The 25,764-nt window shown below is 34.4% G+C and overlaps 1 protein-coding gene across 1 annotated transcript; it reads left to right on the forward strand.

Moving 5' to 3' along the window:
* Positions 1-8,332: 8,332 nt before the first annotated feature.
* Positions 8,333-25,129, forward strand: LOC141566217 (F-box only protein 21-like). The gene is made up of 7 exons (XM_074310462.1): positions 8,333-8,423; positions 12,194-12,356; positions 16,265-16,354; positions 20,051-20,097; positions 22,236-22,399; positions 23,909-24,019; positions 24,900-25,129. The coding sequence occupies exons 2-7, from the start codon at positions 12,232-12,234 to the stop codon at positions 24,993-24,995; spliced, it is 633 nt and encodes a 210-aa protein (XP_074166563.1). The 5' UTR covers positions 8,333-8,423; positions 12,194-12,231; the 3' UTR covers positions 24,996-25,129.
* The last annotated feature ends 635 nt before the right edge of the window (positions 25,130-25,764 follow it).

The following is a 25,764-nucleotide window of genomic DNA, read 5'->3' on the forward strand; positions in this document are numbered from 1 at the left end:
AGCAGCAATTTGCTCAAATGCTGTTATGGAGTAATTAATCTTCTGCATAAGAACCTACAGTTCTTAGTAGGTCACAGATGATTGAAGTATTAACTCCATTTTGACTATTTTATTGGGCTTGAATCCTACAGAGCTCACTATATTCAGAAAGCCACAACAAGTTTTGTCCAAGTTCTAAGCACACCCTTGCAATGACTTTCCAGTCACTAGGGGTTAAGACTTCATAAGCCAAATTCTGTGGTAACATTTTAACATAAGCTGATGTAGCTCCAGAGTGCAAGCTTTTTTCAGGTCTTTAAGGACATCCATATCAAAAGGAGGGTATCTTCTACTTTCTTGGCCTGCAGAATTATACTATTGAATGACAGGAAAAATTTGAAGTTTGAAATCATTATCTATTTCTTTTCCATTTTTAGTAGCTTCAACAATCCCTTTTTGTAATCTAGTTATAGGAGTTATAGGAGTTGGTGATTGCTGGGGGGGAGGTGCTGATGATATCACTGCCCCTCCCACTACTCCTCCTCCCTCAGTCCCTGAAGGTGGAGTTGATGTGGGCTGGTCAATAATATATTCTCTAGTCGGGGTTGAAACTTCTTCAAGGGAATCAGAGTCATCATACCCTAATTCCTCATTTGTATCCCCTTGCCCTCTGGGAAGGTTTTGAGATTGCTTATCTTCTATCTTTTTTTCCTCACACTTCCTCCTCTGTTCATTTTTAAAACTTTTCCTTCTCCTACAACTTGCTTGATAGTTTAAATCTAATTGAACTACTTTGTATATATGCGGAAATTGAACAAGGCCCATTTTTTGTGTAAAATTATTTCAGTTGAAGTCCCACTAGCTTCCAGTTATCTATATTTAGTTTTTCTTCCTCTAAGAACCAAGGGGATGTGCGTTTTAATGTGCTCAAGAGTTTATCAATCTGTACTCAGGTTACAAGTAAACTCTTCTTCTCAATTATCTTAATTATACTCTCTACAGCACTACTACTGGGTGAGACTGGAGCAGGGGCTAGTGCTGTGTCGGCTGAGGTCGAGGGAATGTTTATAGCTAACATCTGCCCCTTTTCAGCTATAAAAGATTGCTGGTTTAGCCCTTAACAAAGTAAGTTCCTTATTTGTCTATTAGAATACTCACCTAATCTTCTGGTCACCGGAGGACTTCAGTGGAGGTTGGGTATCTAGCCCAATGTTGGACGCCAAATGCTGGAACTCTGTCTTTCCAGAAATCAGCCAGAGTCAGGATCACCAAAAATCTTTATTCTTGGTCTTTTACAGTCAAGGTCAGGAGATTAGATCTCCACACACCTTCCTCTCTCAACTGCCATGAGAGAGAGAAGTGCCTCAATTTCCTCTTCCTACTCTCCCCACACACGTCACTTCCCCCTCTTTGTCCCACCAATCAAGTCAGCACAGAACAGCTGGGGAGGGTCAACCTTCAAACAAGTTAATAGAGAACCGTCCAATTGGCAATTAGTCTCACGTGCTCCATTATCCAAGTGCATTTGCTCAGTTCTAGTCCTTTATAGATTTATATCATGTAAACTCCTATATGAGATCATTATAATTAACATTCATGATCTTTCTTCCATCCAGTTCCAATTTTTCAGCATTCATCACATGTTTGAATAAGTCAATCTATAGTTCCTTTAATTCTCTTCCATCTATATTTTCAATTTATTCTTTTAACAGCTTTGTATTAATGTTGATCTTTGCTGGAACAAGTTTGACTATAGATGGTTCAGGAATGGCCTCCAAATCATTAATGTCAAGTCATTATTTTCTGTATTTTAAAACAAGAGCAGAGAACCAAGTGAACAGAAAGAAGAATACAGATAAAAGGGAAATTGTAGAGATAGAAATAACAAGATTTGACAATTAGTTCAGTAGGAAGATGTGAGAATGATGCTGTGGTCAAACATGGAGGACTGAAAGAATGGGTAGATCTTCAAGATATTAGGGAAGTTTTAAAATGGTATGATTTAGAAGCAAATATAATGAGTTATATTTTATGTATATTGACTCTAAGATTCCTAGAGGATATCCCCATGGAGAAATATCTAAGCATTATTTGGTGATTTTTTAACAGGATCTCAGGAGATCTATTCAAATGAGAGTATAGATTTCAGTATCATCTACTGATAATAATGAATCCTATGGAGCTGATGAGCTTACCTTTGGAAAGAATGTCTGGAAGAAGGAGAAAATAGGGACTCAAAACAGAACTTTGGGGAGTGAAACTGAGGCATTATTAGACAAGTAGGAAGAGAAGTGTCATAAAAGCCAAAATAGAAGAATATCCAGCAGGAGGTTCAGAATGTTAAAGCTTCCCAGAATTAGGATTGAGAAAATAATGACCACATTTAATGAGTTTTCTCTTCTTCCCTATTCCATATCTCAGTGGTCCTCTATATCATTTCCCTTTCTGCTTGTGTTCCAATTTGAGTGGGAGAATCCTTTATTTGTGACCTTGATCCTATCTTGTCTCCTCCAAGATTATATTCTTTTGACCAATATTTTCAAATTTTCCTGACTGAGTCAATTGCTGCCTAAAAATATGGCCAATTCTTTCCTATCCTCAAGAACCTTCCTCCTTGAGGCACATGATCAAATCATTATATAATATCTCTTCCATATAAGTTATGCAAGCTTATTAATAAAAACTAGATGCATTCCATCTTTTACTTTTTATTTCTTTTTTAGGCTGGGGTTAAGTAACTTGCCCAGGGTCACACAGTTAGGAAGTGTTAAGTGTCTGAGATCATATTTGAACTCTGGTCCTCCTGAATTCAAGGCTGGTGCTCTATCCACTGCGCCACCTAGCTTCCCCCTGCATTCCATCTTTTAAACTAAAAACTTAATTCATTTTTTATAAGGTTTTTTTTTTTAATTGAAAAAAGTGCAAAAAAAAATTAATACTGACATAGTATATAAACTCAAATTTTGTAAAAATCTTTTTATTAGTTTGTGTAGCTTAACCAAAACATGTCAAAGCTGAACTCCTAGAAAAAGTCATCTATCCCCACCTTATCTCTATTTCTTCCCATTCTATTAATTTCTCAACTGATTTCTACTCCACCATTCTCCTGAGTCTGCTCTAAAATTGTCATTGATTTTCAAATTGCTGAATTCAATGGCCTTTTGGAAATCTTCCTTAGTTTTCTATTGCCTCCAACATAAAATGTCAACTTCTGAGCTAGGCATTTAGGATCCTCTACATTCTGGCTCCAATATATCTTTCCATATTTATTTCATATTATTTCTCTTTGTGCATTGTTTCCTAGGAATAGCTGGCCTGCTACCTGTTCTGCAAATAGTATTCATCTTCTGTCTCCATGCCCTTCCTAACATGGCCCATCATACCTTCCTGACTTTTGATACCCCCTCTCTTTTTCTTGCATGCTAGCTCTACAAGTGCCCCCTTGGAATCCTCATTTTCATTCAAAAAAGAACTCAGGTGATACCTTCAAATTCTAAGCCTCCACTGACATAACTTTTTTTATTTTTTATTTTTTTGCCTGAGGCTGGGGTGAAGTGACTTGCCCAGGGTCACACAGTTAGGAAGTGTTAAGTGTCTGAGACCAGATTTGAACTCTGGTCCTCCTGAATTCAAGGCTGGTGCTCTATCCACTGGGCCACCTAGCTGCCCCGACATAATTTCTTTTACCAGACCTAAGCAAGTTACATATGAATTCACAGCAAAGGGCATTTAATTAAAACAGATTTGCAAGGTAAATAAGCAGGAAATGAACCAGGCATTAAATACTTAAAGCATGCACTTTCAAACAAATGCCAACCTTCCTATTTCCTACCTCATTAGGTAGTGATGCCTTTAGGTACCAACTAATTCTTTGATGAGAGCAGGAAGGTGGTGCAGTGGGTAGATTGCCAGATCTGGAATCAGGAAGACTCATTTTTCTGAGTTCAGACACTTACTAGCTGTATGGCCCTGAGCAAGTCACTTAACCCAGTTTCCTCATTTCTGAAATGAGCTGGAAAAGGAAATAGTAAATCATTCCAATATCTTTGCCAAGAAAACCCCAAATAGGGTTCACCAAGAGTCATACATAACTAAAAAATGACTGAACAACAACCCTTTGGTCTCTTTACCACAATGGGAGCAACATACATTGTTTTACTCATGAAAAGGTAATAAAAATGAGTATGCATTAGCTCAAATGCTAATAAGTTCATTCTCTTTTCATCTTGCTATAGCAGTGGACTTTGGATTCTTGGTACAGTATTGGGACCCTGGGCTATAATAGATGAGTTTTTATTTTACCTTGTTTGGATCTAAGTTACCATATCATTTCTAAACCATGTTACCATTCTGGCTTCTACTTCCTTCCACTATTAGAAGTTAGACTGTGACCCCTGGGATCCTGGGCCTCAATAGCTGAAATCTCATTTCATTTTGCTCAGAATCAGGTCTCCATACTACTTCATAGTCTTTTTAAAATCATGCTGAAGTGTATATTTTTGTCCTTTTCCAATTCTAGGTTTCCAATTAAGTGTTGTTTCTCCTTATTTTGATATAATTTCTTTGAGGGTAGGAATTGTCGAGTTTTTTTTTTATTTCCAATGGTAGGCACATATTAAACATTTAATTATTTATTCATTAAATATTAACACAAACCCAGAAACTTTAGACTATCTTAGGAATACTGGCTTCTTAGCATGGCAACTGGATGAGCACTGCTGACAGCTACTGGTGCCATCTTTCTGCCAAATTTCAGCTTCCCACTTGATACAATCCTTCCATCCAGAAGCAAGGGAATTTCATGTCCTGGAGCATTCTCCAATTATGTAGAAACTCACCTTCTTATCTCACTGCAGGGGATGTTCTGCAACATGTCTTCTTAGAGTAAAATATGATTGATGATATTTTGAATTTGACCTATGCATTTCTGACTGATCAGAAGAAATGGATATTGGGAACACATCTGAGGTGAAAGTAAAATGCCTTTTTGGCAGTCCCACAAAATCCCCTGGTAGCCTTTCTTTCAAGTAAAGAAATAAAGTTGGTACTTTATTCCTTTTTCTCTTCTCTCTGTCTTGTGAGTTGTTCCCCCAAACCAAGCAATTATAGTATCAAACTGGATCCTCTCAGAGTAAGCTATAACATCTACTATCAAGATTCTAATGGTAAGTGTAGATACTTTCTTAGTACTATAGCTTTGAGCTTCCACCAGTGTATCTCATTAACATCAACCAGCTATTTATCAGTTAACGCTTAATAAAGTAATATACTAGAAAGGAAAAACAAGAATAGTAACCACATAACATTTTCCCATAAATCTAGGGTACATTCTCCCACCAATGCAGATAGTATCTAGAAGGTAAGTGGGTTAAAAATAAAAATACCAAGATAGTAAGGATACACAAACAGCAGAGGTAATCCACAACTCTGGGACTATTTGGCTTAATGTTAATCTAGGCTAGGCTGTTCCTCAGCTACTCTGCTTCTGAGCTGTGCTCCTTCAGAAAAGGGCAAGAAACCCTAAGCCTGGGATTTGTAGAACTTGACTGCTTTTAGAGGTTTTCACATCTCTGGCAGCAGATTGCAAGGTACCAAATCATTCTTTTACTTGGGAGTCACTACATTCTGTGGTCCCTTCCTAATTTTCCGGTTCAGGGATATGATCTCTTAGAGATCTTACTCTGACTTATCAGAATTCATAATTTGCCAAATTTTCATCACTACTGACTAAGAAATTACAGGTAAAATATATGTGTCCAATAATCACAAGACAGTTTGGGGATTTGTGTTTTCCCAGTCATTAATTCTAAAGTTTTCTTGAAATTTAGTCACTTGATGCCTGGAATAAATGTCATATTTTTGCAGACTGCTCTCTTGGTGTTTTTTTCCCTTTATAGAAGCCATAATTTGCATAAGGGGCTTTTGCCTCTTTCAATCAGCAAAAATATCCAAATTTGAAAGGGGAACAAGTCAAGTCAGTCTTCTTTAAATATGATAAACACTTATTAAGCATATATTATGTGCCAGTCACATAGTGTGATAAGTATTCGGGAATATAAAGGTAAAAAGCAATTCCTCCTCTCAAGGATTTCACAATGTTAGGGAGAGAACAGTCACAAAAGTATATAAACAAATTATATGCAGGATAAATTGTAAATAAGCTCAGAGGAGAAGCACTGTCACTGAGAAGGGATAAGGAAAAACTTCTTGCAGAAAGAGAGATTTTTAACTGAAACTTGATGGAAGCCAAGGATAACAAGAGGACAAAGAAAAAATAACATTCTGGGTGTGACAAGACAGTTATTTTAAATGCCTGGCGTTAGAAGATATAATGTAATATGTGAGGAAGAAGGCCAGTGTCATTGTCATACATGGAGGCAAATAAGGTTCTAAGAAAAGTGGAAAAGTAGCGGAACAACTTGGGGCAAGGTTAAGAAGGAACCTAAAATCCAAACAGAATATTTTACATCCTGAATCAGGGAACCATTGAAGTTGTGTGTCTACTTGTGTAAGAGAGAAAGAGGGGAGGGAGGAAGAGGAAGTAGAGAGGAAGGGAAGAAGAGGGAGAGGGAAGAAGTGGGAGAGGAAGAGGGAGGGAGAGGGAGACAGTTAGACCTCTGATTTTGAAAGATTATTTGAAAATTGAGTGAAAGATGGACATGATAGCAAGAAATGTTGATATCATCAGGAGAAAACTGGATATTGGGGAAAACCAATATATCAAAGAACTGTGATAGAGAGCTCTAGGATGAAGGAATCAGTTAGGAGAGCAGGCGTAGGCAGAGGAAGATAGGGATTTGGAAGGGATAAGGTAAATGTTGAAAATATAAGAATTAGCAAGGAAGAGGAGTTTTGCTAAGGTGGGCATTGAATCTAAATCCTAGGGAATCAGGGGAGTGGGAAATGAGAATTTACTAGTTATACTGCTGAGGGTAGGAATTAAGTTAGAATATGATTAGAACTTTCATAATTTAGCCTGCAATCAATTAATAATAATTTATTAAGCCCCTACTATATGTTAATATAGTACAAATACCAAAGAGAAATGATGTAATTAGAATACTGATATGCAAAACACAATTCATCATCTCTCTTACTTTTCCCCCTCCCCAATCCTCCTCTCTCCTCAACTTCACTGTACAATTAAGGGCACTATTATGCCTCCAATCACATAGGCCAGAAACCTTGATGTCATCCTTGATTTCTAAATATCAGTAAACCCCACATATCCAATCTGTTGCCAAATTTTGTCATTTTTATCTTTACATCTTATGTTTCTTTCTCATATATTATTTCAAGTCTCTCTTTTTAAGCCATTTTCCACCAATCTGCCACAGCAATTTTATTTTATTTTTTCCCATTTGGCCAATTTTATTTATCATATATATATATATATATATATATATATATATGTATATATATATATACATATATATATATATGTATGTATATATATATTTTTTAATAGTTTTTATTTCCCAGATATATGCATGGGCAATTTTACAACATTGACAATTGCCAAATCTTTTGTTCTAATTTTTCCCTTCCTTCCCCCGCCTCAGATGGCAGGTTGACCAATACATTTTAAATATGTTAAAGTATAAATTAGATACAACATATGTATACATGTCCAAACAGTTGTTTTGCTGTACAAAAAGAATCGGGCTTTAAAATAGTGTACAATTAGCCTGTGAAGGAAATCCAAGATGCACTGCCACAGCAATTTTTAAAAATTATAATTCTGTCTAAGTTAACTCCCTGTTCATTAATCTTTAGTGGGTCCCTATTACCTTCAATATACATAAATATAAACTCTCATTGCTACTTAAGGTAGCCACACTGGCTTGCTTACAAGAGTGATCTGGGGTCAGGAGGCCAGTGTATGTCAGGGCAGCACTTGAACCCAGAGCTTTCCGGAAGACTTTGGGGGTTTAATTTTCAAATTCAGTGAGAAAAGTAAATAGTTCCTGTCTCTCAAGCAGTCGGGTTTTAAATGCCAGCTGCAGAAAATGAAGAAGTCAGTATGATTTGTATATTTCTACCACAACTCTGCAACTAAAAACAAGCATATAACCCAACCCCTCCACTTTTTTTCTATCACTACAGGTGCAGCTAGGTCCTCCACTGGAGGAACTGTTACCAAGACAAGAATCTAAAGATTCTAATTACAGCAGCTTCCGGACCCCTTCCTCTCCCTCGTCTCCGCTAGATATAGATAGATTTGCTCTTCGATTTTAAAGACTTGTACGAAACTGCGGGGCTTTTTCATTTGCAAATCCAACCCCGGGAAGTCCCAGGGAACTTCACCCTGATTTTCTAGAAGCACAAAACCAGGCTGAGTCATTTCAGGGTTCACGTCCCAGAGCCCCGGGAGAAAAGAGTCAGTCATAGGTGGAAGCGCCCGAGGTTCTAAAGAAAGAGTGAGGCATTTGGATCGGAAAGACGTAAGTTCAAATTCTGTCAGCCGTGTAATCTAGGGCAAATACTTTCCCCAGGAATCCGTTTCCTTACCTCTAAACTGAGTTTGTTGTTGGGAGGGAGACAGTGTGTGTGTCTCTGATTTTTTAGTTAGCAGTAAAAATAATTACAGCTAGCATCTACATGGGGCCGTCAGGTTTGTAAAGCGCTTTACGTGTTAACTTAGGTGTAACAGAGGGGATTGGGTTCCCCCGAGTGTTGGAAACTCGAAGTTTGAATACCGCTCTGTGGTATTCTGTGGTCTGTTTCGGGAGCAGACTTAAGGGAGGACGTGCACTTGGAGATGGAGAGAGAGGGAAAGGCTGCCATAGGATTATCATCTTCACTCCTCTAGACCTCACCCGCCGCTCTCTCACATCAGACTGCCAGCGGCGGAGCTTTCTGGGGAACCTCTACATCAGCCCCTAGGCTACAGTTTACCCCTCCCTCTTTTCTTCCTAAAAGGAGACTGACATCTATGTAGGACTGTAAGGGAGCCCTTGGTAGGTATCAGGAGCAGGAGGCAGGTGCGTGGGGAGTCTAGGAGGAGGGAGGCGGCAACTAAGTACCGTTTGCTCCTTTCATCTCACCTGAGCTGGGAAATCTCGGCTTCTTCCTAAAGAGCGCCTATTGTTAGGGTAGGTGAGATAATGAGGAGAAGGGAAGGGAAATGGGGATTGGTGGGACGGAAACAGGGCGGTCAGTTAGGCTAGGGTGTAGGGGCCGGGAGGATGGAATTGGAGTGAACCGTTTGTAAGCTCCTTGTTGTAGCATTGGAAAACAAACAAACAAAACACCCCTCAAAACCAAGTCATCTAGTGCAACCTTCTCGTTTTATAGATGTAAAAACTGAGGCCCAGGGAAGGGAAGCGATTTGCCTCTAATCTCATAAATAGCATCGGAGGCTTGTTTTGAACTTAAGTCCATTGGCTCAAAAACCTCGAGTTCCACCTGTTGCACCAAGCTTTCTGGGCCCAAGCGGTGGAGTCCTCAGGGATTTCTTGCAACTGTGGTCCCTCTGATTCTCTCCCTAGGCCTTCAGAATGTTTCCTTCAGGCAGTTTCCTCAAGATCTTCCCGCCGCTCCGAAAGGATCAATTTAATTTTAAAAAGGAAAAGAACAAAACAAAACGCGTGTCGACCTTATACATTCTTTGTGCCCAGAAGAGTTGTTTGGAATTCATAATGGGTAGTGGAAAACTACGAAGAGTTACACTTGGGTGTTTTTTGATTCCTTCCTTCCCCGGCACCTCCCCCCCCAATCCCCCAGGCAGTTGTTTTCCCCTGTTGTGACTAAGTAGGGGTGGTTAGATTTTCTGAGCTGTTCGTGCCTTCCCAAAATGAAAATGGATTATCCTCTATTTTTAGAAAAATAACTTTTTTTAAAATTAGGATTTCATATTGAGATAAGTAAATTAGATATAGGATATTACCACCAGACAGTAAATTATTTGAGAAGGGCAGAAAGAGGAGAAAGAAGAGAAGAAAGGAAGAGGAGGAGGAGAAGAAGAAAGGAGAAGGAGAAAGACAGTGAGAGCTGAATTGCTGCTTTTATGGCCAGTCAATTAACAAGCATTTATCAATCTTCGGCATTGTATTAACTTCTGGGAAAACAAATCAGTCAGGAAGACAGTTCCTAAAGGGAAGTTAGAGACAGAAAAAAAGGGAGAGGGAGATAGAGAAAGTGAGGGGAGAGAGATTGAAGTCCTCTAAGATCCTTCTTCATTTGTACCAATTAGCTTCTGGATTCCTATAGAAACAAATCCCACCTTCCCGAAGAGGTCTTTCTCAGTCCGTTTCATACATCAGCTCATGTGATCAGTCCTTTTAGATTACGTTCCATCTATTCTATATAAATCTTACATGTGCCTAGTTATTTATATGTTGTCTTCCCCATTGTGATGGACATTTTTGGAGAATGAAATGGTTGAAAGTTGCAAAGAGAAAATTAAGTTTGGTATAAGGAAAAAAATTTTTCCAATGATTGGAGTTATCCTAAATTGACCATTTTGGGAGGTAGTCGATTGTTCCTCATTGGATATTTTTGAGTAGATACTAGCGGAGCATATGTTGAAGGTATTGTAAAGGATTCTTGTCCAGGTATAACAGTAGAAGTCCTTTTCAACTCTGAAATTTTAGGATTCCATTTTATATCCAAGGTTATATTCAATATCATTAGATTTAGGGAATATGGGGCCTGGAAAAGATTGTCCTTTAAGAAATTACTTTTTTTTTTTTTCTTTTTTTTTTTCTTGTCCTAGTTTTTGTTACACTCTATCTTATCTGTAAAAGTAAAACTTTTGCTACTTTTCCTTAAAAAGTAAATTTTTATTAGTAGGATCATAAGGATTAGAATTGAATGGGACCTTAGAGTTTATTTATCTTCTTTTTACACTGGATGAAACTTTAGTGATGAGATCCTGAGGAACTAGGTGGGTTAGGCAGAGAGAGCCTGAAATACTAATAAAATTACTCCAGGCATCAGAGAAGGGTACTGATAGGGATCATTTAACTTTATAATCCCACCCTCTGTAGAGCTCATGGGTAGCCCCACCTGGGTATGTGCAGTCAGAAATCCAAGTTATGTTAACTACTCTTCCCCAATTTTCCCTATAAATCTGTCCATGGCCCATGCCATCATCACTGCTGAATCCTTTTGAGTTAAGCCTGACACTGCTTCTGTATTGTGATGTCTTTGTCCTCCTCCCACCTCCATGGTGCCTTTCTCCTTATAACATTCTTTTAGGGTGCTACATCACTTTTGGGATTTAGCCTGCCAGTAAGTGGAATACTCCCACTTTGTGGAATATTTCCTTTCTCCTGATTAATTGTGAGTTCTATTAAGGAACTTGTCTTTTTCATTGTTAAAACCATGTTGGTGTTTAATTATATGCTCTCCGAGCTCTATTACATATTTATCACTCCTGGTATCTATTGTATCTCATTTTGTCTGTAACTGTAGAGGGTTAGAACTGAGCAGATGCAAGCTAACCTGGCACTTGAGGCTCTCTATTACCACATGTTTGGAGGATGACCCTACTTAACTATACTGTGTTGGCTTGATAGGTGGGTGTGGGCAAAGAAGGGGAAGTGAGATCAGTGGGTGGAGTAGGAAGAGGAAGATGATGCATTCTCCTGGCCGGGAAGACAGGGGAAGGAGGTGTGGAAATTGCTAGATCTAATCCCCTGACCTCTAACGCAAAAAAACAAGAATAAAGACTCCTGCTTATTCTGACTCCTGCTGATTCTAAGATATTCAGGGTCTCAACATGTAACCTCTTCTCATAAACTTACCTTTTGTCAAAGAGAATGGTCATTGTGAATTCTCAATGTGACCAAACCCCAACATTTGGTACCCAAACTAGACATATTTGGAACAAGGAATACTATCCTCAACATATTAAGCTCAGAGAGGTATATTTCAGGGTGTATTCATATAATTCATATACCATGTATGTAAATCTGAGGTATGTAATTTTATTTGAGCTAAGTTAGATGTTCATAGCCATAAATTGTGTGAAAGTTTTTATAAGGAGTAATTGTGGATGGGTTGGAGAATGGATAAGACTTCCTCAATTTCACTAATAGTCAGGGGGTGCTCTTTTTAATTATTTTTCAGATGCTAACATTTTTGGTTCAGGAATACTACTTGGTGTTTAGGTATAGCTAGTGATTAGGAAAATGAATATTTCAACTGTTAATACTGTTAGTAGTTGGATAGTAGAAACTACTTATTTTTTCATCTTTTTCTTTGACAGACTAACAAAGAAGAACAACTTGAAGTATCCCTGTAGAAATGCCTACTATTAATGCTGTTATGATTATACAACTCTGTGTTCTTATGGCTGCATTCCCAGCTCAATATTTACTTGCTCAGTGGTATAGAACTGATTCTACTCAGGGCCTTCAAGTAATCGAAAGGTGATATTCCTTATTATCTTTATTACTAAGCTTTAATTTCCTTAAAACTTAGAAAAATGTCCACCAATTTTCTATTATTTGTGGTCTACTCTCAAATTAACTTTGAAAAATATTGGTTTTGTAATTTACTTGGCAAGAAATAATTAAGGGATGTCTTGATTATCACACTGACATTTATATCCCCAGTAAAAGATCATTAATTTTGAAAATAAATGTGTATACTTCACAGTGTATTCAGCACAGTATAATACAGAGGTGAAGATATCCCAAAAGAAAATGTAACTATCTTGCCAAAGGAGAATAATATCGTTCTGAAAGAGAAAAATAACACACAGTTTGTATGTTCTAGGAGTGTAAGTAACTTTTAGTGTTATATTTACTTTGGAGTATCATATTATATTTAACAATCAAACATCTGACCTAAAATAGTATTCAGATGGTCACAAAAACTTTCTGTAATAAAAACATTTTAATTATATAGTTTGCCTTTTGAATCATCAAGAAATCACTCTCAACAAGACATGGTATAAAAGTTTTATTGTATAGTGTTCTATACTGTTGTATACTATATTGCATACTGTTCTAAGCACGAATGGCCTTAAGAGTAATTTAGATTCAATATTGGAACAAAATGAAACATTCATATATTAAACAGTTATATTTCCTTGGCCATAACAGGATATTAAATAAGGATAGGAACAATAAGACACTTAGTAAAGATCCCTTGCTTATAAATTACCCACTGTGTGATCTCCCAGCCAAACTTTGGAACGTTCCTGAAGTTTTTCATGACTATTTAAAATGCATATGGTAAGGAAGTGATAGCAACCATTTGAAGTTTTAATCCTTTAAACTAATCAAATTTTGAAGGATTATGGCCCATTACATTCTTCTACTTAGGCAGCATTAGATATATTTTGTCTAAACTGCTAGAAATGCATGGTCTGGGGAGAGAGAGAGAAAGAGAGAGTTAGAGAGTTTCTTTATCCAAGAGCTATAGGATTAGAGTGATGTTCCCCCAGCTCATCATTAGAATAAGCCCACCTTTCATTATAATATTCATTCCCTCATTAATTATTAGCCTATCAGTTTATTTCTGCCTATCAGAAATATCTACTTTCCAAGGGCATTAAGGGAGGAGGAAGGGCATGATTTGTTTTTTCTTGTTCCCAAAAGTTTCACTGACAACATTTCACTAATTAATTGCTAGTAATAATTAAAAATGATTGTTAATTATCCAGAATTTTTTTGGACTTTTCATAGGTCACACTGAACTAAATTATAGAATATGAATTTAATAGGATACCACTATCTTATGAGAAATTATGTGAAAGAAATTATTTTGGAGAAAATTGGCAAGATAGATGAACTGATTCAGATTGAAGTGAGTAAGAATCAGGATAACAACTTATAAGATAGTCAACACTGTAAAAAATGAACAGTTTTGAAAGACAAAGAAATCTGCTTAACACACAGATCAATCAAGATTCCAAATAATTCATGATAAAGACTACTCTTCCTTGTTAAACATTATTTTCTTTTCGTTACAGCTACTAATGTTTAATATCAACCTAAGAAGCAACATGAATGTTCATCATGGAATTATGGACCAAATAGAATTAGACAAAGAGGCAAGATAAAGGAAACCTTGCCATTTTCTAGGCCATCTTGTGCTTGTTTTTCAGTGTATGAATTCTGTTGTTTTGTTTTTTTTTTAACATTATGATCATATTCCAGAATATCATAGAGTTGCATTGCAATTTAGCTATAAAGACGTATTTCAGAGCTAAATACACAATACTTTTAAGTTCTTCCATACTGCTGGAAGACAGGAATGGTATACATGGAATTATGTAATTGTGATCTTCATAGAAAGTAGGATACTCCACATGGAAAACAGGAAAGCAGTGAACACTGAATTTCAGAAGTATATTATTGGCCCAATAGATACATGCTTTACTTAGAAATGATTTAGAAAATTATGCAGAATAGTCATCTTTTATGAAAGAATGACTTCTCTTTTCCCATTAATGTAATAATAAAGTTAGATATGTCACTTTTCAGGAAAAAAAATTGTCTCCAAGATATAACTCAGAGAAACAGAGGAAATATTTAAAAAAAAAAGACATAAATGATAATTCTCTAATGAAACTAATATACATAGGCATCTAAGATTTTACTTGGATAGGATAGGGCAAAATTTGTTGAGTAGGATGCCTGCATAAGATATATTCCCCTTATATATGTGAATATATTAGAGTTGTGCCATAATTCAAATTGTTCAAATGGCCCATGCCTTTTCTCTTTGGAGAAAAATGTTATATGCATATAATTTAATTATTTTCCCCTAAAATCATCTTTAATTAAGAGTGCCTAATATTGCATTTAAATATTTATAGCAAAGTGATGCAGCAGCATTAAACTTTTCAGATACCACTCTTTTTGTCCTGACTAAATCCTATTTTGCATATATCTTTTTTATATGATAAAAAAACAACACCCTTTCAAACATAGCACATACCTAACACTTGCTTCATATAACTTATTTCCAAAAAACCAATAATCTATCATCTTTTCAAAATATAGCAATAAGTTATAATTTTTAGTTTGTCTGAAAGTACCAGCTTCACAGTGTTTATTGAAGAAAACAAATATACAATTGTACAGGTGTCATATTAGTATACCTGTCTATGATGACCATATACTTATGCTCTGATTAAAAAGAAAACAAATTTTATTAACTTAAAAATTATGAATTAATTTTATTCATTATGAATGATATGAATATATGTTCAAAACTATAGTAAAATATACTTCACTCAAAGTCTGTCAATTATTCTTTGTGTTGTTTTTGTCTTATATTATTACTAGACTTATCTTACCTAAAATTTGTTTTTCTCCTATTCACAGATTTTTTTGTTTAATTTGAATTGAATGTCTCCTTCCAATGTTAGTCTGCTCACATGTGGTTATACTTTTTAATGTAAATGTTCTCTTAGTTCTATTTCTCATTTCTAGAATGTATTTTCTGTTACGTAGATTTATTTAGACATTGCTCTGTTTTTGGACACATGCTTCTAGTTTCCTACATGGATAACATAGTTGAAAACATTTTATATAAGATTATCAAAATTAGACATCTTTAGAGTATATTTCCTGGTAATGGACAACTAAGACACAGGGTAAAATCGATTTCATATAGTAATTCTCATTTTGTATTGTCAATTTGCTATTTCAAAAAAAACAAAAAACAAAAAAAAATCTATACCAAGTTCTCATGACAATATGAACATACCTGTTTCTCCATAGTTTCTTTAGGTTTGTTTTATCACTTTTAATTACTTTTTCCAATATAGTAGCTAAGCTGTGATATTGCCATTTTTTTCAATTTGCATATGTGACTGAATATTTACTATATTATTTACAACTTGTATCTCCTCTTCCATAAATTGTTCATATTATAGATGTTTCTTTTGTAGAGGTATACCAATTCCTCATAGATTTTGAATGTTAGGATTTAATTCCTAGAAAAACTCTCTTTTAAGCAAATGTATTTATTGAATTTTCTTTTCATGTTGGTTATATAGTTTTTTTTAAGCTTTATATACTTATTTAAATATTTATGAAGATATTGTGTGTAGAAAAGTTAAGGCTGTCCCTCTCCTTGTGGATTATATTTGTCCTGAATAATTTCTTCCCTCTATTCAATAAATAAAAGTAGAGAAAATTTTGTGTCAAAAAACATTTTATTCAAACTCATGGGCTGTTCCTTTCACTCTCCCTCCATGTCTAATTTCATTAACCCAAGAAATCACTAACTTCATAAAACTTGCAAAAAGTGTTCTTTCTCTTTACTATGCCTGGTTTAAAAGTTATAGGCTAACTTAAAACAATTATTTTTGTTTCAGGTTAATTAGCTACTGGAACAATTTTAGATGGTCATACCTGAGTCTGAAAGCATGGACCAGATATTTAAAGAATCAGATGCTAAAAATGAGGTAAGGCATAATTATGCTAATAGCTTGTTCTGAGATAAAAATTAAAATCATTATATAGCAATATTTCAATCTGATGATTATATTTCTTAACTTTCTTGAACATTATGATCAAAAAAAATATTTTGCCTAAGAGAGGTGGTATAAAATTGAGAATGTTGGGAAAATTCTTTCCTTGGCTCTTCTCCATAAAGTAAATATGATATATTAAAAGGAGAGATACTTAATTTTTAATTTTTTTTGTTTTAAGAGCTACTTATTCTTGATCAATAAAGAAAGATCTATTTTCACAGCATTTCATAACTATTAATGCATTTTCATATTCTACTTTATATTATAGTGATTATAAATTTTCTCTCCTAGGCTGTAAGCTCCATAAAGGTAGGAATCATCATTTCCCCATCTTTGTTAGTACCAAAGCTCTTCCAGCACAGTGCTTTTCACATAGAAAATTCTCAAATTCTTGAAAAAAATTTGAATTCTCATCATTTTTAAGAATAGCTATCTTAGTAACAATAATAAAAGGTATGGCAAAAATCATAAACTCCTCTTTTCACAATGTAGTTAAGCAGATATTATACAGAATTTCCCTTCCACCATACCATAGGTCTTGAATTTGAAATATATTTTTGAGTAATAGCACACATTTTATAAGCTTAATAAGCATCATGCCAGACCTAGACATTGTTTTGTATAAGTAATAAGAAGTCAGTCTATTCAAACCTTTGGGCCTAAATTTGAAATCCTCAATTAGTAGCTAGAAGTATCCCAATAAAAGCAGATTCTGCCCCATGTTACCGTTAAGGGCAAAAAGGAGTTTGCTAGTTAACAAAAAAAGAAAAGAATTGTGTTCAGAATCTGAATAAAACCTCAGTTCAGATACCACTTCTCCCTTGTAGGTCTTCCCTTATCTCTCTTCCTTTTATTTCTCTGCTAAAAGTGTTCTTTCCTTTCTCAGCTGCTCCTAGTGTATCTTTTCTTTGCTCCAAGACATTCTGTGATTTATGTGTGAGCCCACTATGATTTCCATGTAGATAGTAAGCTTCTTGAGGGCACATGGCATTTTTGTATCTTAAGTGCTTAGCCTTGCATGTAATAGGTACTTAGTAACTGTTTATTGAATTGAATATGTATTAAAGAAATGCTATATATAAAAATGATATATATGCTATATAAAACCAAAATATATATATTAATACATACATACATACATACATACATACATTTCTTAATATCTGTTTTCTTAGGAAGGAGATGCTTAAATGTTTCTTGGGATATGGATGCCGTGCCAAAATAAACTATTTGCTTATATGTACTCATGCATGTACGTGTATATGTATACATGCATGTGCATATATATGTGTGGGTATATATATATATTTTTTTTTCCTTTGGATAAAATCAGGGATATGTCTGCTGTGTCAAAACAAAGTTTATGCTTGTATACACACACACACATATACACACATATAAATATGTATATCTTAGATATATTCCTTCTTAGTTTTGTCAAAACAAAATATGTCTCTATACATATATGTAAATATGTATATGTGTGTGTATACAGACACATCCGAACAGGCATCTAAACACCTTCTTCCTGGCCATCTCCCCCAAATATATAAAGAAAATTACTTAATTGCAGTCACTTTTTCCTTTTGTAGTTTAGTATGCTAAAAAAAATGGATACACATTTAAAAAAAATTGATACTGTCATCCTTTCTGTTTGACTGTAGTTTTTTTGCCTTTTTAAAAATCTTTTTCATTTATTTACTACACTGTTTAGTCAATATTAATACTGTTCTTCTGGCTTACTTTCTTCACTATGCAATACTCATTTAAGTCTTTGTTTACCTCTGAATTCTCCATATTTATTTGCTCATTATAGAGCTATATTATTTCTATTGCATTAACATTACTTCTATTTGTTTTGGGCAATCCTCATCTGTGGGGCACCTTTAAGTGGTGAATTCTTTTTCAGGTGTCCATTTTTAATAGTAAAAGTTCCATTAGCTAAAATGTGTATAAATTTGTATAAATATTGACTATTTTCCAGAAAGTAGCATTTAATTTTTATAAAATAGAGAAATAGCAGCTGCTCATGTGTGTCAAGTTGCCGAGTGAAGTGGAGAGGGAATATTTTCTAAACACAGAAAGTACCCTGTAGTTCAAATTAAAAATGAAAATTTGTTTCTACCTTCGTTTAGATATCTTAGTTAACAATATTTTTCTATGGGCTAGAAATGTTGTGGATGTGGTATTCTAGCTGGGGCAGTATCAATGAAAAATTATAATTTTAAAAGCTTCTTCAGTCTTCATAATCTTAAAACCCTCTGTAGCATTTTCCTTTATTCATACTGTTGGCTGTTATTTCATTTGTATCTAACTCTTCATGACTCCTTGTCAAGGTTTTCTTGGCAAGATACTGGAATGGTTTTGACATCTTTTCCAGCTCATTTTATAGATGAGGAAACTGAGGTAAGCAGGATTAAGTTCCTTGCCCAGGGTCACACAGATGGTATGAGGCTAGAATTGAATTCAGGAAAATGAATCTTCCTGGCTCAGGACTGGCACTCTTTCTATCCACTGTGCCACCTGGCTGCCCTTATGTTCATATGAGTGGGCTTCTAAAGAAGCATTACTATTTCCACAGGAGTTAAAATGGGACCTACAGTATATACACTGGAAATTTTTACAGTGCAAATTGAGGATGCTTTTGCCTTCCAAGAAACACCTTTTGGGTCCACATATCATTTAATTATTTTAAATTCACTGCAGTTCTGTCCATCTCTGTGTGTCTGGCTATTATTATGTTTCTGCCTTATTTGCCAGTACAGGTATAAGAAATTCTTCAAGTCTGTAAACCTATCATTCATTATACCTCATTGATAGTAAAGTTGTAGAACAACTCAGTTTCTGAAGTCTTTGGAATTTAATTCCGAAATTGAATAATATGAATTACCATCAAGAAATGGTTCATGACTGAACCAGCTACACCCAGGGAAAGAATTCTGGGAGATGATTATGAACCACTACATAGAATCCCAATCCCTCTATTTTTGTCCGCCTGCATTTTTGATTTTCTTCACAGGCTAATTGTACACTATTTCAAAGTCCAATTCTTTTTGTGTAGCAAAATAACTGGACATGTATACATATATTGTATTTAACTTATACTTTAACATATTTAACATGTATTGGTCAACCTGCCATCTGGGGGAGGAAGGGAGGGTAAGGAGGGGAAAAGTTGGAACAAAAGTTTTGCAATTGTCAATGCTGAAAAATTACTTATGCAAATATCTTGTAAATAAAAAGCTATAATTAAAAATAAATAAAAAGAAATGGTTGATGAATTATCTTTCCCTTTTATAGACATTAAGATTTCCAAGCACTGCAAGAAAACTCTTATTAAAATGACCAGGAAGATAATCAAATTCCAGTATTTTCTTTATATAATTTTATTCCAAAATTCTGCATTCAGCAATTGAGTGTCTGAATTTAATCTTGAAGCCTGATAATAATTAGGACTGGAATGATAAAAGTCTACAGTAACAAAAGAATAGGGCCTTGAGTATCCATGATGTCTTTTCAATGTTTCTTTTCATGGCCTCTTTTAAAAAAGTTAACTTTTAAATCAACTGCATATTCATATTGGTTTATTTACTGTTATAATGAATCTGTATCTTTTTTTCATTCTAGGAACTGGTACAATGAAGATGAAGAATTTAGCCATGCTTACTTTGCAGGTATTGGGCCAGTCAAAAAAAATTCTATATTTTTTCTCTTCATGATCAATAGGAAATTAAATGCATTTCAATCCTTATTGTAATACAAAATATTTTGAACGTTGATGCTAAATTGAGCATGAACTGAAAAAAACATTTTCATTTGGTCATATTTATTTGGGCTGGGGTAATTTATTTTGGATTGTTGGCTCAATTTTTCTCACTGGGATATAATAGTTATGATTCTTTCATCAAAGCAACATACACAATCAGTTGGATTTTACTCTATAGGAAAGTAGGAAGGGAATAAGAGAAGAGGAAAGTGATAGATGGGAAGGCAAATTGGGAAGATAAAAGACGGAAGCAAAACACTTTTGAAGATAGACGTGGGGAAAAAAAAGAGCGGGATAAATAAGGATGAAGGTAAAATATGATGTAGTACATGGTAATCATAACTGAAAAAAATTAAATTTCTCATATATTTAAATTTATCAACCATATAAAAAACTGAGTAAAATTTATAAAAATAAGAGCCATTCCATTCCTCAAATGATATATGATCAAGGAATATGAACAAGTAATTTTCAGATAAGTAATCAAAGCTATCTATAATTATGTGAAAAAAATGCTCTAAATTACTATTGATTAAATACAAATTAAAATAGTTTTGAGCTACTACTCTATCTTATCAAATTGGTTAATATAACAGAAAAGGAAAATAATGTTGAGGGGATGTAGGAAAATTGGAACACTAATGCATTGTTGGTGACTGAGTCAACTATTCTGTAGGGCAATTTGGCACAGTACCCAAAGGATTCTAAAACCATGCAGAAATAATATTACCACTAGGTCTGTATTCCAAAGAGATTTTCTAAAAACTAAAAAGGAAAAGAAAAGAGCTTATATAAAAATACTTAAAGCAGCTCTTTTAATGGGGGCAAAAAATTAGAAACAGAGACTATGTATTAATTGGGGAATGGCTGGACAAGTTGTATGTTTCTGATGTAATACTATTGGGCTATCAGAAATAACAAGTAGTATGGTCTCAGAAAAAATTCTGAATTTACATGAACTGAAGCCAAACGAAATGAGTAAAATCAGAAGACACTGTACACAGTAACAATATTGTACAATGATCAATTGTAAATGACCTATTCTCAGCAATTTAATGATTCAAGACAAAGCCAAAGGACTTATAAAAAATGCTAGCCATCCAGGAAGGAAACAACACAAAACTGATGGAAGCTTAATCTAGATCAAACCATGCTTTTTATTTTTTGTCTGTTTTAACACATAACTAATATGGAAAGCTTTTGCAAAATTGATTATACATGTATAATCTACGTCAAGCTGCTTGCCCTCTCAGTGGAGAGGGAGGGAAGGGAAAAGAGGAAATTTTGAATTCAAAATTTTTAAAATGAATGTTAAAATTGTTTTTACACATGACATATTGGGGACAAAATAAAATATTAAATGTATTTTTTTAAATTAAAAAAAAAGGAATAGGGAGATCTGGTGAGGAATATAATAAGTTATATGTGGAATGTTTTCTTATTCCCTTGAGTCATTTCTATGTCTTGACTCTTCATGACCCCAACACCTTGAGATTTTCTTGGCAAAGATACTAGAGTGCTTTGCTATTTTCTACTCCAACTCATTTTACAAATGAAGAAACCAAGACAAACAGGGTTAAGAGACTTACCAAGTAGTGCATACATTTTTCTGTTGCCTTAAGTCTGTATGTAAATTTCTTTCATTATTGTAACCCCATCTTTTCACCTACCTTTAAAAAAACAAAAACACAAACAAACAAAACTCAGGGATTATTTTGTTTGTGGATTTCTTATACTAGCACTTTCTGTTATCAAGATTACTTGTTAGTGCAAATAGAAAAGAGATATAAAGATATTTCAAATGACCCAAATATTAATCCTATAAAGGCTTAATGGGGTAGGTAGCTGAAGCTAGTCTATGGAGATAGTCATTAAGCTTTACTTTTTCTTTCAGCATGGGTAGCTAAATTGTCTTTTTTAGATTGGAAACCATAAATAAGAGTACTTTTTGGTGATGGTAACTACTTGATACATAGATAAATCATGAAAATAATGTATTCAATAAAATATTTTCTTTACTTAATATTTTTATCATTGCTTTTGCAGAACCAACTCGAATTCGAAGTCCCAGGCCAGAATTTGTTCAGTTTAACGTGGGAATGGTGATAATGCACAAGCAACTTGGCTTTTCAGGAGTAATTATTGGTTGGGATGTAGAAGCCAGAGGTCCAGAAGAATGGCTAAAACAAAAATATCCTACTGAGAAACAGGTTAGAAAACAATTTTTGAAGCAACATTAGTACAGATAATTTACTTGAATTCATAGACATTTTAATTTATTCATATATGTAGAAATTAGTAATAAATGAGGTTAGCTTTAAAGATCTAAATATGTAATAGAAGGAAGAACATATTAAGAGACTAATGGATTATTATATTGAGAAGAGAGTTTAAAAAATAATCTTGTCTAACCTCTACAGTTTACAAAGGAGAAGATAAAAATTAAGAGGAGGTTAATAAGTGAACTAGAAGAGCTGGGCCTTGAATCCAGGTTTTCTGACTCCAAGTCCATGTTTTTTTTCCCTACTACAATTTATTTTTTTCAAAAATTTTTGAGTTAAAATTACTCATGAAAATATGAAGCAGAGAGGCTATGTTGTATATTGTAAATATCACTTGGAAACACCACAGATATGCCTTAGTACCAATTGAAAAAGATTATTCCTAAATCACAGATAGTTACAGATTGACAGTTTCTCTTGCCAATGAATGGATACAAAGCAACAGAAAATCAGGTAATTGTTTTTATTGCTTTTGTATCTTAGAAAAACTAATCAAAGAATAAAACCTGAACAGGTTTTTTTTTTTTTTTTTTTTTTTTTCTTTTAGACTTACAATAGTTGTTATGATCAATTATTTAATTTGTGTTCTAATTCTTTGAGACCCTATTGGGATTTTCTTGGCAAAAATACTGGAGTTATTTGTCATTTCTTTCTTTAGCTTAATTTACATATAAGAAAACTCAGGAAAACAAGGTTAAGTGACTTGCCCAGGGTCATACCACTAATAAAATTGTGTTTGAGATTAGAACTCTAGATATGCCCCATGATAAATAATCTTGATAATTAGGCCCTGAATTAATTCAGAGCACTAGCATGGTCGTAGCTTTTACTCCTCAGGGCCTCCCCATGATCTCACTTTCCTTACTTTTAACACCTCTACCTGAGTGAAGCTGTGGCTTCAATAAAGAAATATAAGCTTTTTGTTACATACTATATCTTTGAAACCTTAAAAGTCATTTAGTTTTGTTGTAATGGTGTATCTGATATTTTGACACTACAAACTAGCCCTTACTAAATAAGAAGAAACTTGGTACATCAAGTTTATATAATTTGCATAGTAACAAATATTAAGGTCTGGTCATCTCTAAGTTATCCTTCCAGCCTGCCGTCTCAACTCTGTCCTAGACTAGACTAACTCCTTGCCCTCCTCTTTTATCCTAGCAGAAATTGTAGTGAGAACTCAATGGGGCTTGTGGGAAAATTACTTCAACCAATGAACTTGCTCCTTTTAAAGGTTGTGTAAACTCCTTTAAATATGTAAACTCCTCTTCAGAAGTTCAAACCCTCAAAGGCCGGAACTAAAGGTGTGAATTCTGAGCTAGATAATTGCCAAGACAACCTGAATTCTCACCTTGTAATCCTAACAACATTACTTTTATAAAATTTGCGACATGTTAATTTTTATGCACATTCTTATTATTTTTCCATTTTTCACAGCATTTAAGAAAATCTCCTCACTATCGAATTCTAGTCAACAAGTACAACAGAATCGGTTTATCTACAGCCTACATTCCTGAGGAAAACCTTAAAGTTATTACTGGATATGAGGTAAAGTATCTTTAATTACAAGCTATTTCTTTCTCCAGTTTATTTTTGTGAATTTAAATAGTAAACATTGGTCTACTAAATATAGATAAAATATAGATAGGTTCAGCTGTAACTCTCCTTAGTGCCAAGAAATCTCTTAGCACCTTTTTTTTTTTAATTAGGTTAAATATTTTATTTTTTTTCTTTTCTTTCTTTTTTTAAATTAATTTTTATAATTATAACATTTTCTTTGGCAGTAATATGTATAGGTAGTATTTTTTTTTTTTAACAACATTATCCCTTGTACTCCCTTCTGTTCCGAGTTTTTCCCCTCCTTCCCTCCACCCCCTCCCCTAGATGGCAGGCATTCCCATACATATTAAATATCTTATAGTATATCTTAGGTACAATATATATGTGTAGAACCGAATTTTGTTGTTGTTGCAAAGGAAGGATTTTATTCGCAAGGTAAAATAATCTGGGAATAGAAACAAAACAAAACAAAAAACCAATGCTCTCAGTTTACACTCATTTCCCAGTGTCCCTTTTCTGGGTGTAGCTGATTCTGTCCATCACTGGTCAATTGGAATTGCATTAGCTCTTCTCTATGTTGAAGATATCCACTTCCATCAGAATACATCCTCATACAGTATCATTGTTGAAGTGTATGTATAATGATCCCCTAGTTCTTTAGCACCTCTTTCTAATGAGGCTCCATCAATGGCACAGATCATGAATTCATGGTTATTATATCTCACCTGACATCCTTAAATGAGGATTATAAAGAATATTCTATTTTTGCTATTCTTTAATTATTTTTTTACTTTAATCATCTTACCTCTTGTGAAAAAAGTATTCTCTAAAGTTGTGCTTACGAACTAATACGAAAAATGATTTTTAGGTATTCCATCCTGATTTGAAAGTCTACTTCAGCGCATATGATGGAGCCAGATACATTATGCAGCCATGGCTAAAACAAATTTATCCTGATGATTAAATCTATTTTACTCAATAACTGCATTTGTTGTATAATTCCCTAAATTTTTTTCTTTATTATGACAAATGGAAACCAGTGTACAATTGATATAGTTTATTTTTCTGAAATAAATAAATGAACATTTTTTAAAAACATGACATCATCCTAAGTATTATCTTCTTTAAAAAGTCAATTCTTATGTTCATGAAAGAAACCAGTTTCCTGCACAACTAAACACAGCTTTTTTCCTGAGCTACGAGAGAAGGGTAAAGAGCTAACATTTATATAGTGTTTTAAGGTTTGCAAAGCACTTTACATGTACAATCTCTATTGATCTTCACAATAACCATGTTGGATAGGTGCTATTTCCATTTCACAGATCAGGAACTTGAAATTGAAAGAAATTAATAATTTGCTTGGGGGGGTCACAGAGCCAACGAGTGTCAGCAAAGAGAATTTGAATTCCAGTCTTCGTGATTCCCAATTCTAATATCCTATCCACTGTATTACATAGCTGCCTCAAGATAAAGCTATTTCTGTGTTGAGGAATGGTAGATAGTAGTAGCCCAGGGTCAGGATGTAGTCTAGCAGAGGGCTAGCAGAGTAATTTGGATCATACCTGAGAAGTAAGGGATAATTAAAAAAAAAAAAAAGTAACCAGGCAATTATGTTCCCCTTCATATCTTTAGATAGCCAGTAATGCAATGGACAGGACATTATGTAGTTCTGTCAAACTAAATCTAAAACAAATACATGGATGAAAGAACTTGAAAAAGGATGTACTTATTAA

This window comes from Sminthopsis crassicaudata, chromosome 4 (genome assembly GCF_048593235.1).
Source record: "Sminthopsis crassicaudata isolate SCR6 chromosome 4, ASM4859323v1, whole genome shotgun sequence".
Classification (NCBI taxonomy): Eukaryota; Metazoa; Chordata; class Mammalia; order Dasyuromorphia; family Dasyuridae; genus Sminthopsis; species Sminthopsis crassicaudata.

What these genes read in the sequence shown, in the direction of transcription:
- LOC141566217 (XM_074310462.1), top strand. Translation starts at nt 12,232, where the DNA reads ATGCCTACTATTAATGCTGTTATGATTATACAACTCTGTGTTCTTATG. An exon ending in TAGCCATGCTTACTTTGCAG is followed by an intron (nt 20,098 to 22,235) that starts GTATTGGGCCAG and finishes TTGCTTTTGCAG; the next exon opens with AACCAACTCGAATTCGAAGT. An exon ending in AATATCCTACTGAGAAACAG is followed by an intron (nt 22,400 to 23,908) that starts GTTAGAAAACAA and finishes CATTTTTCACAG; the next exon opens with CATTTAAGAAAATCTCCTCA.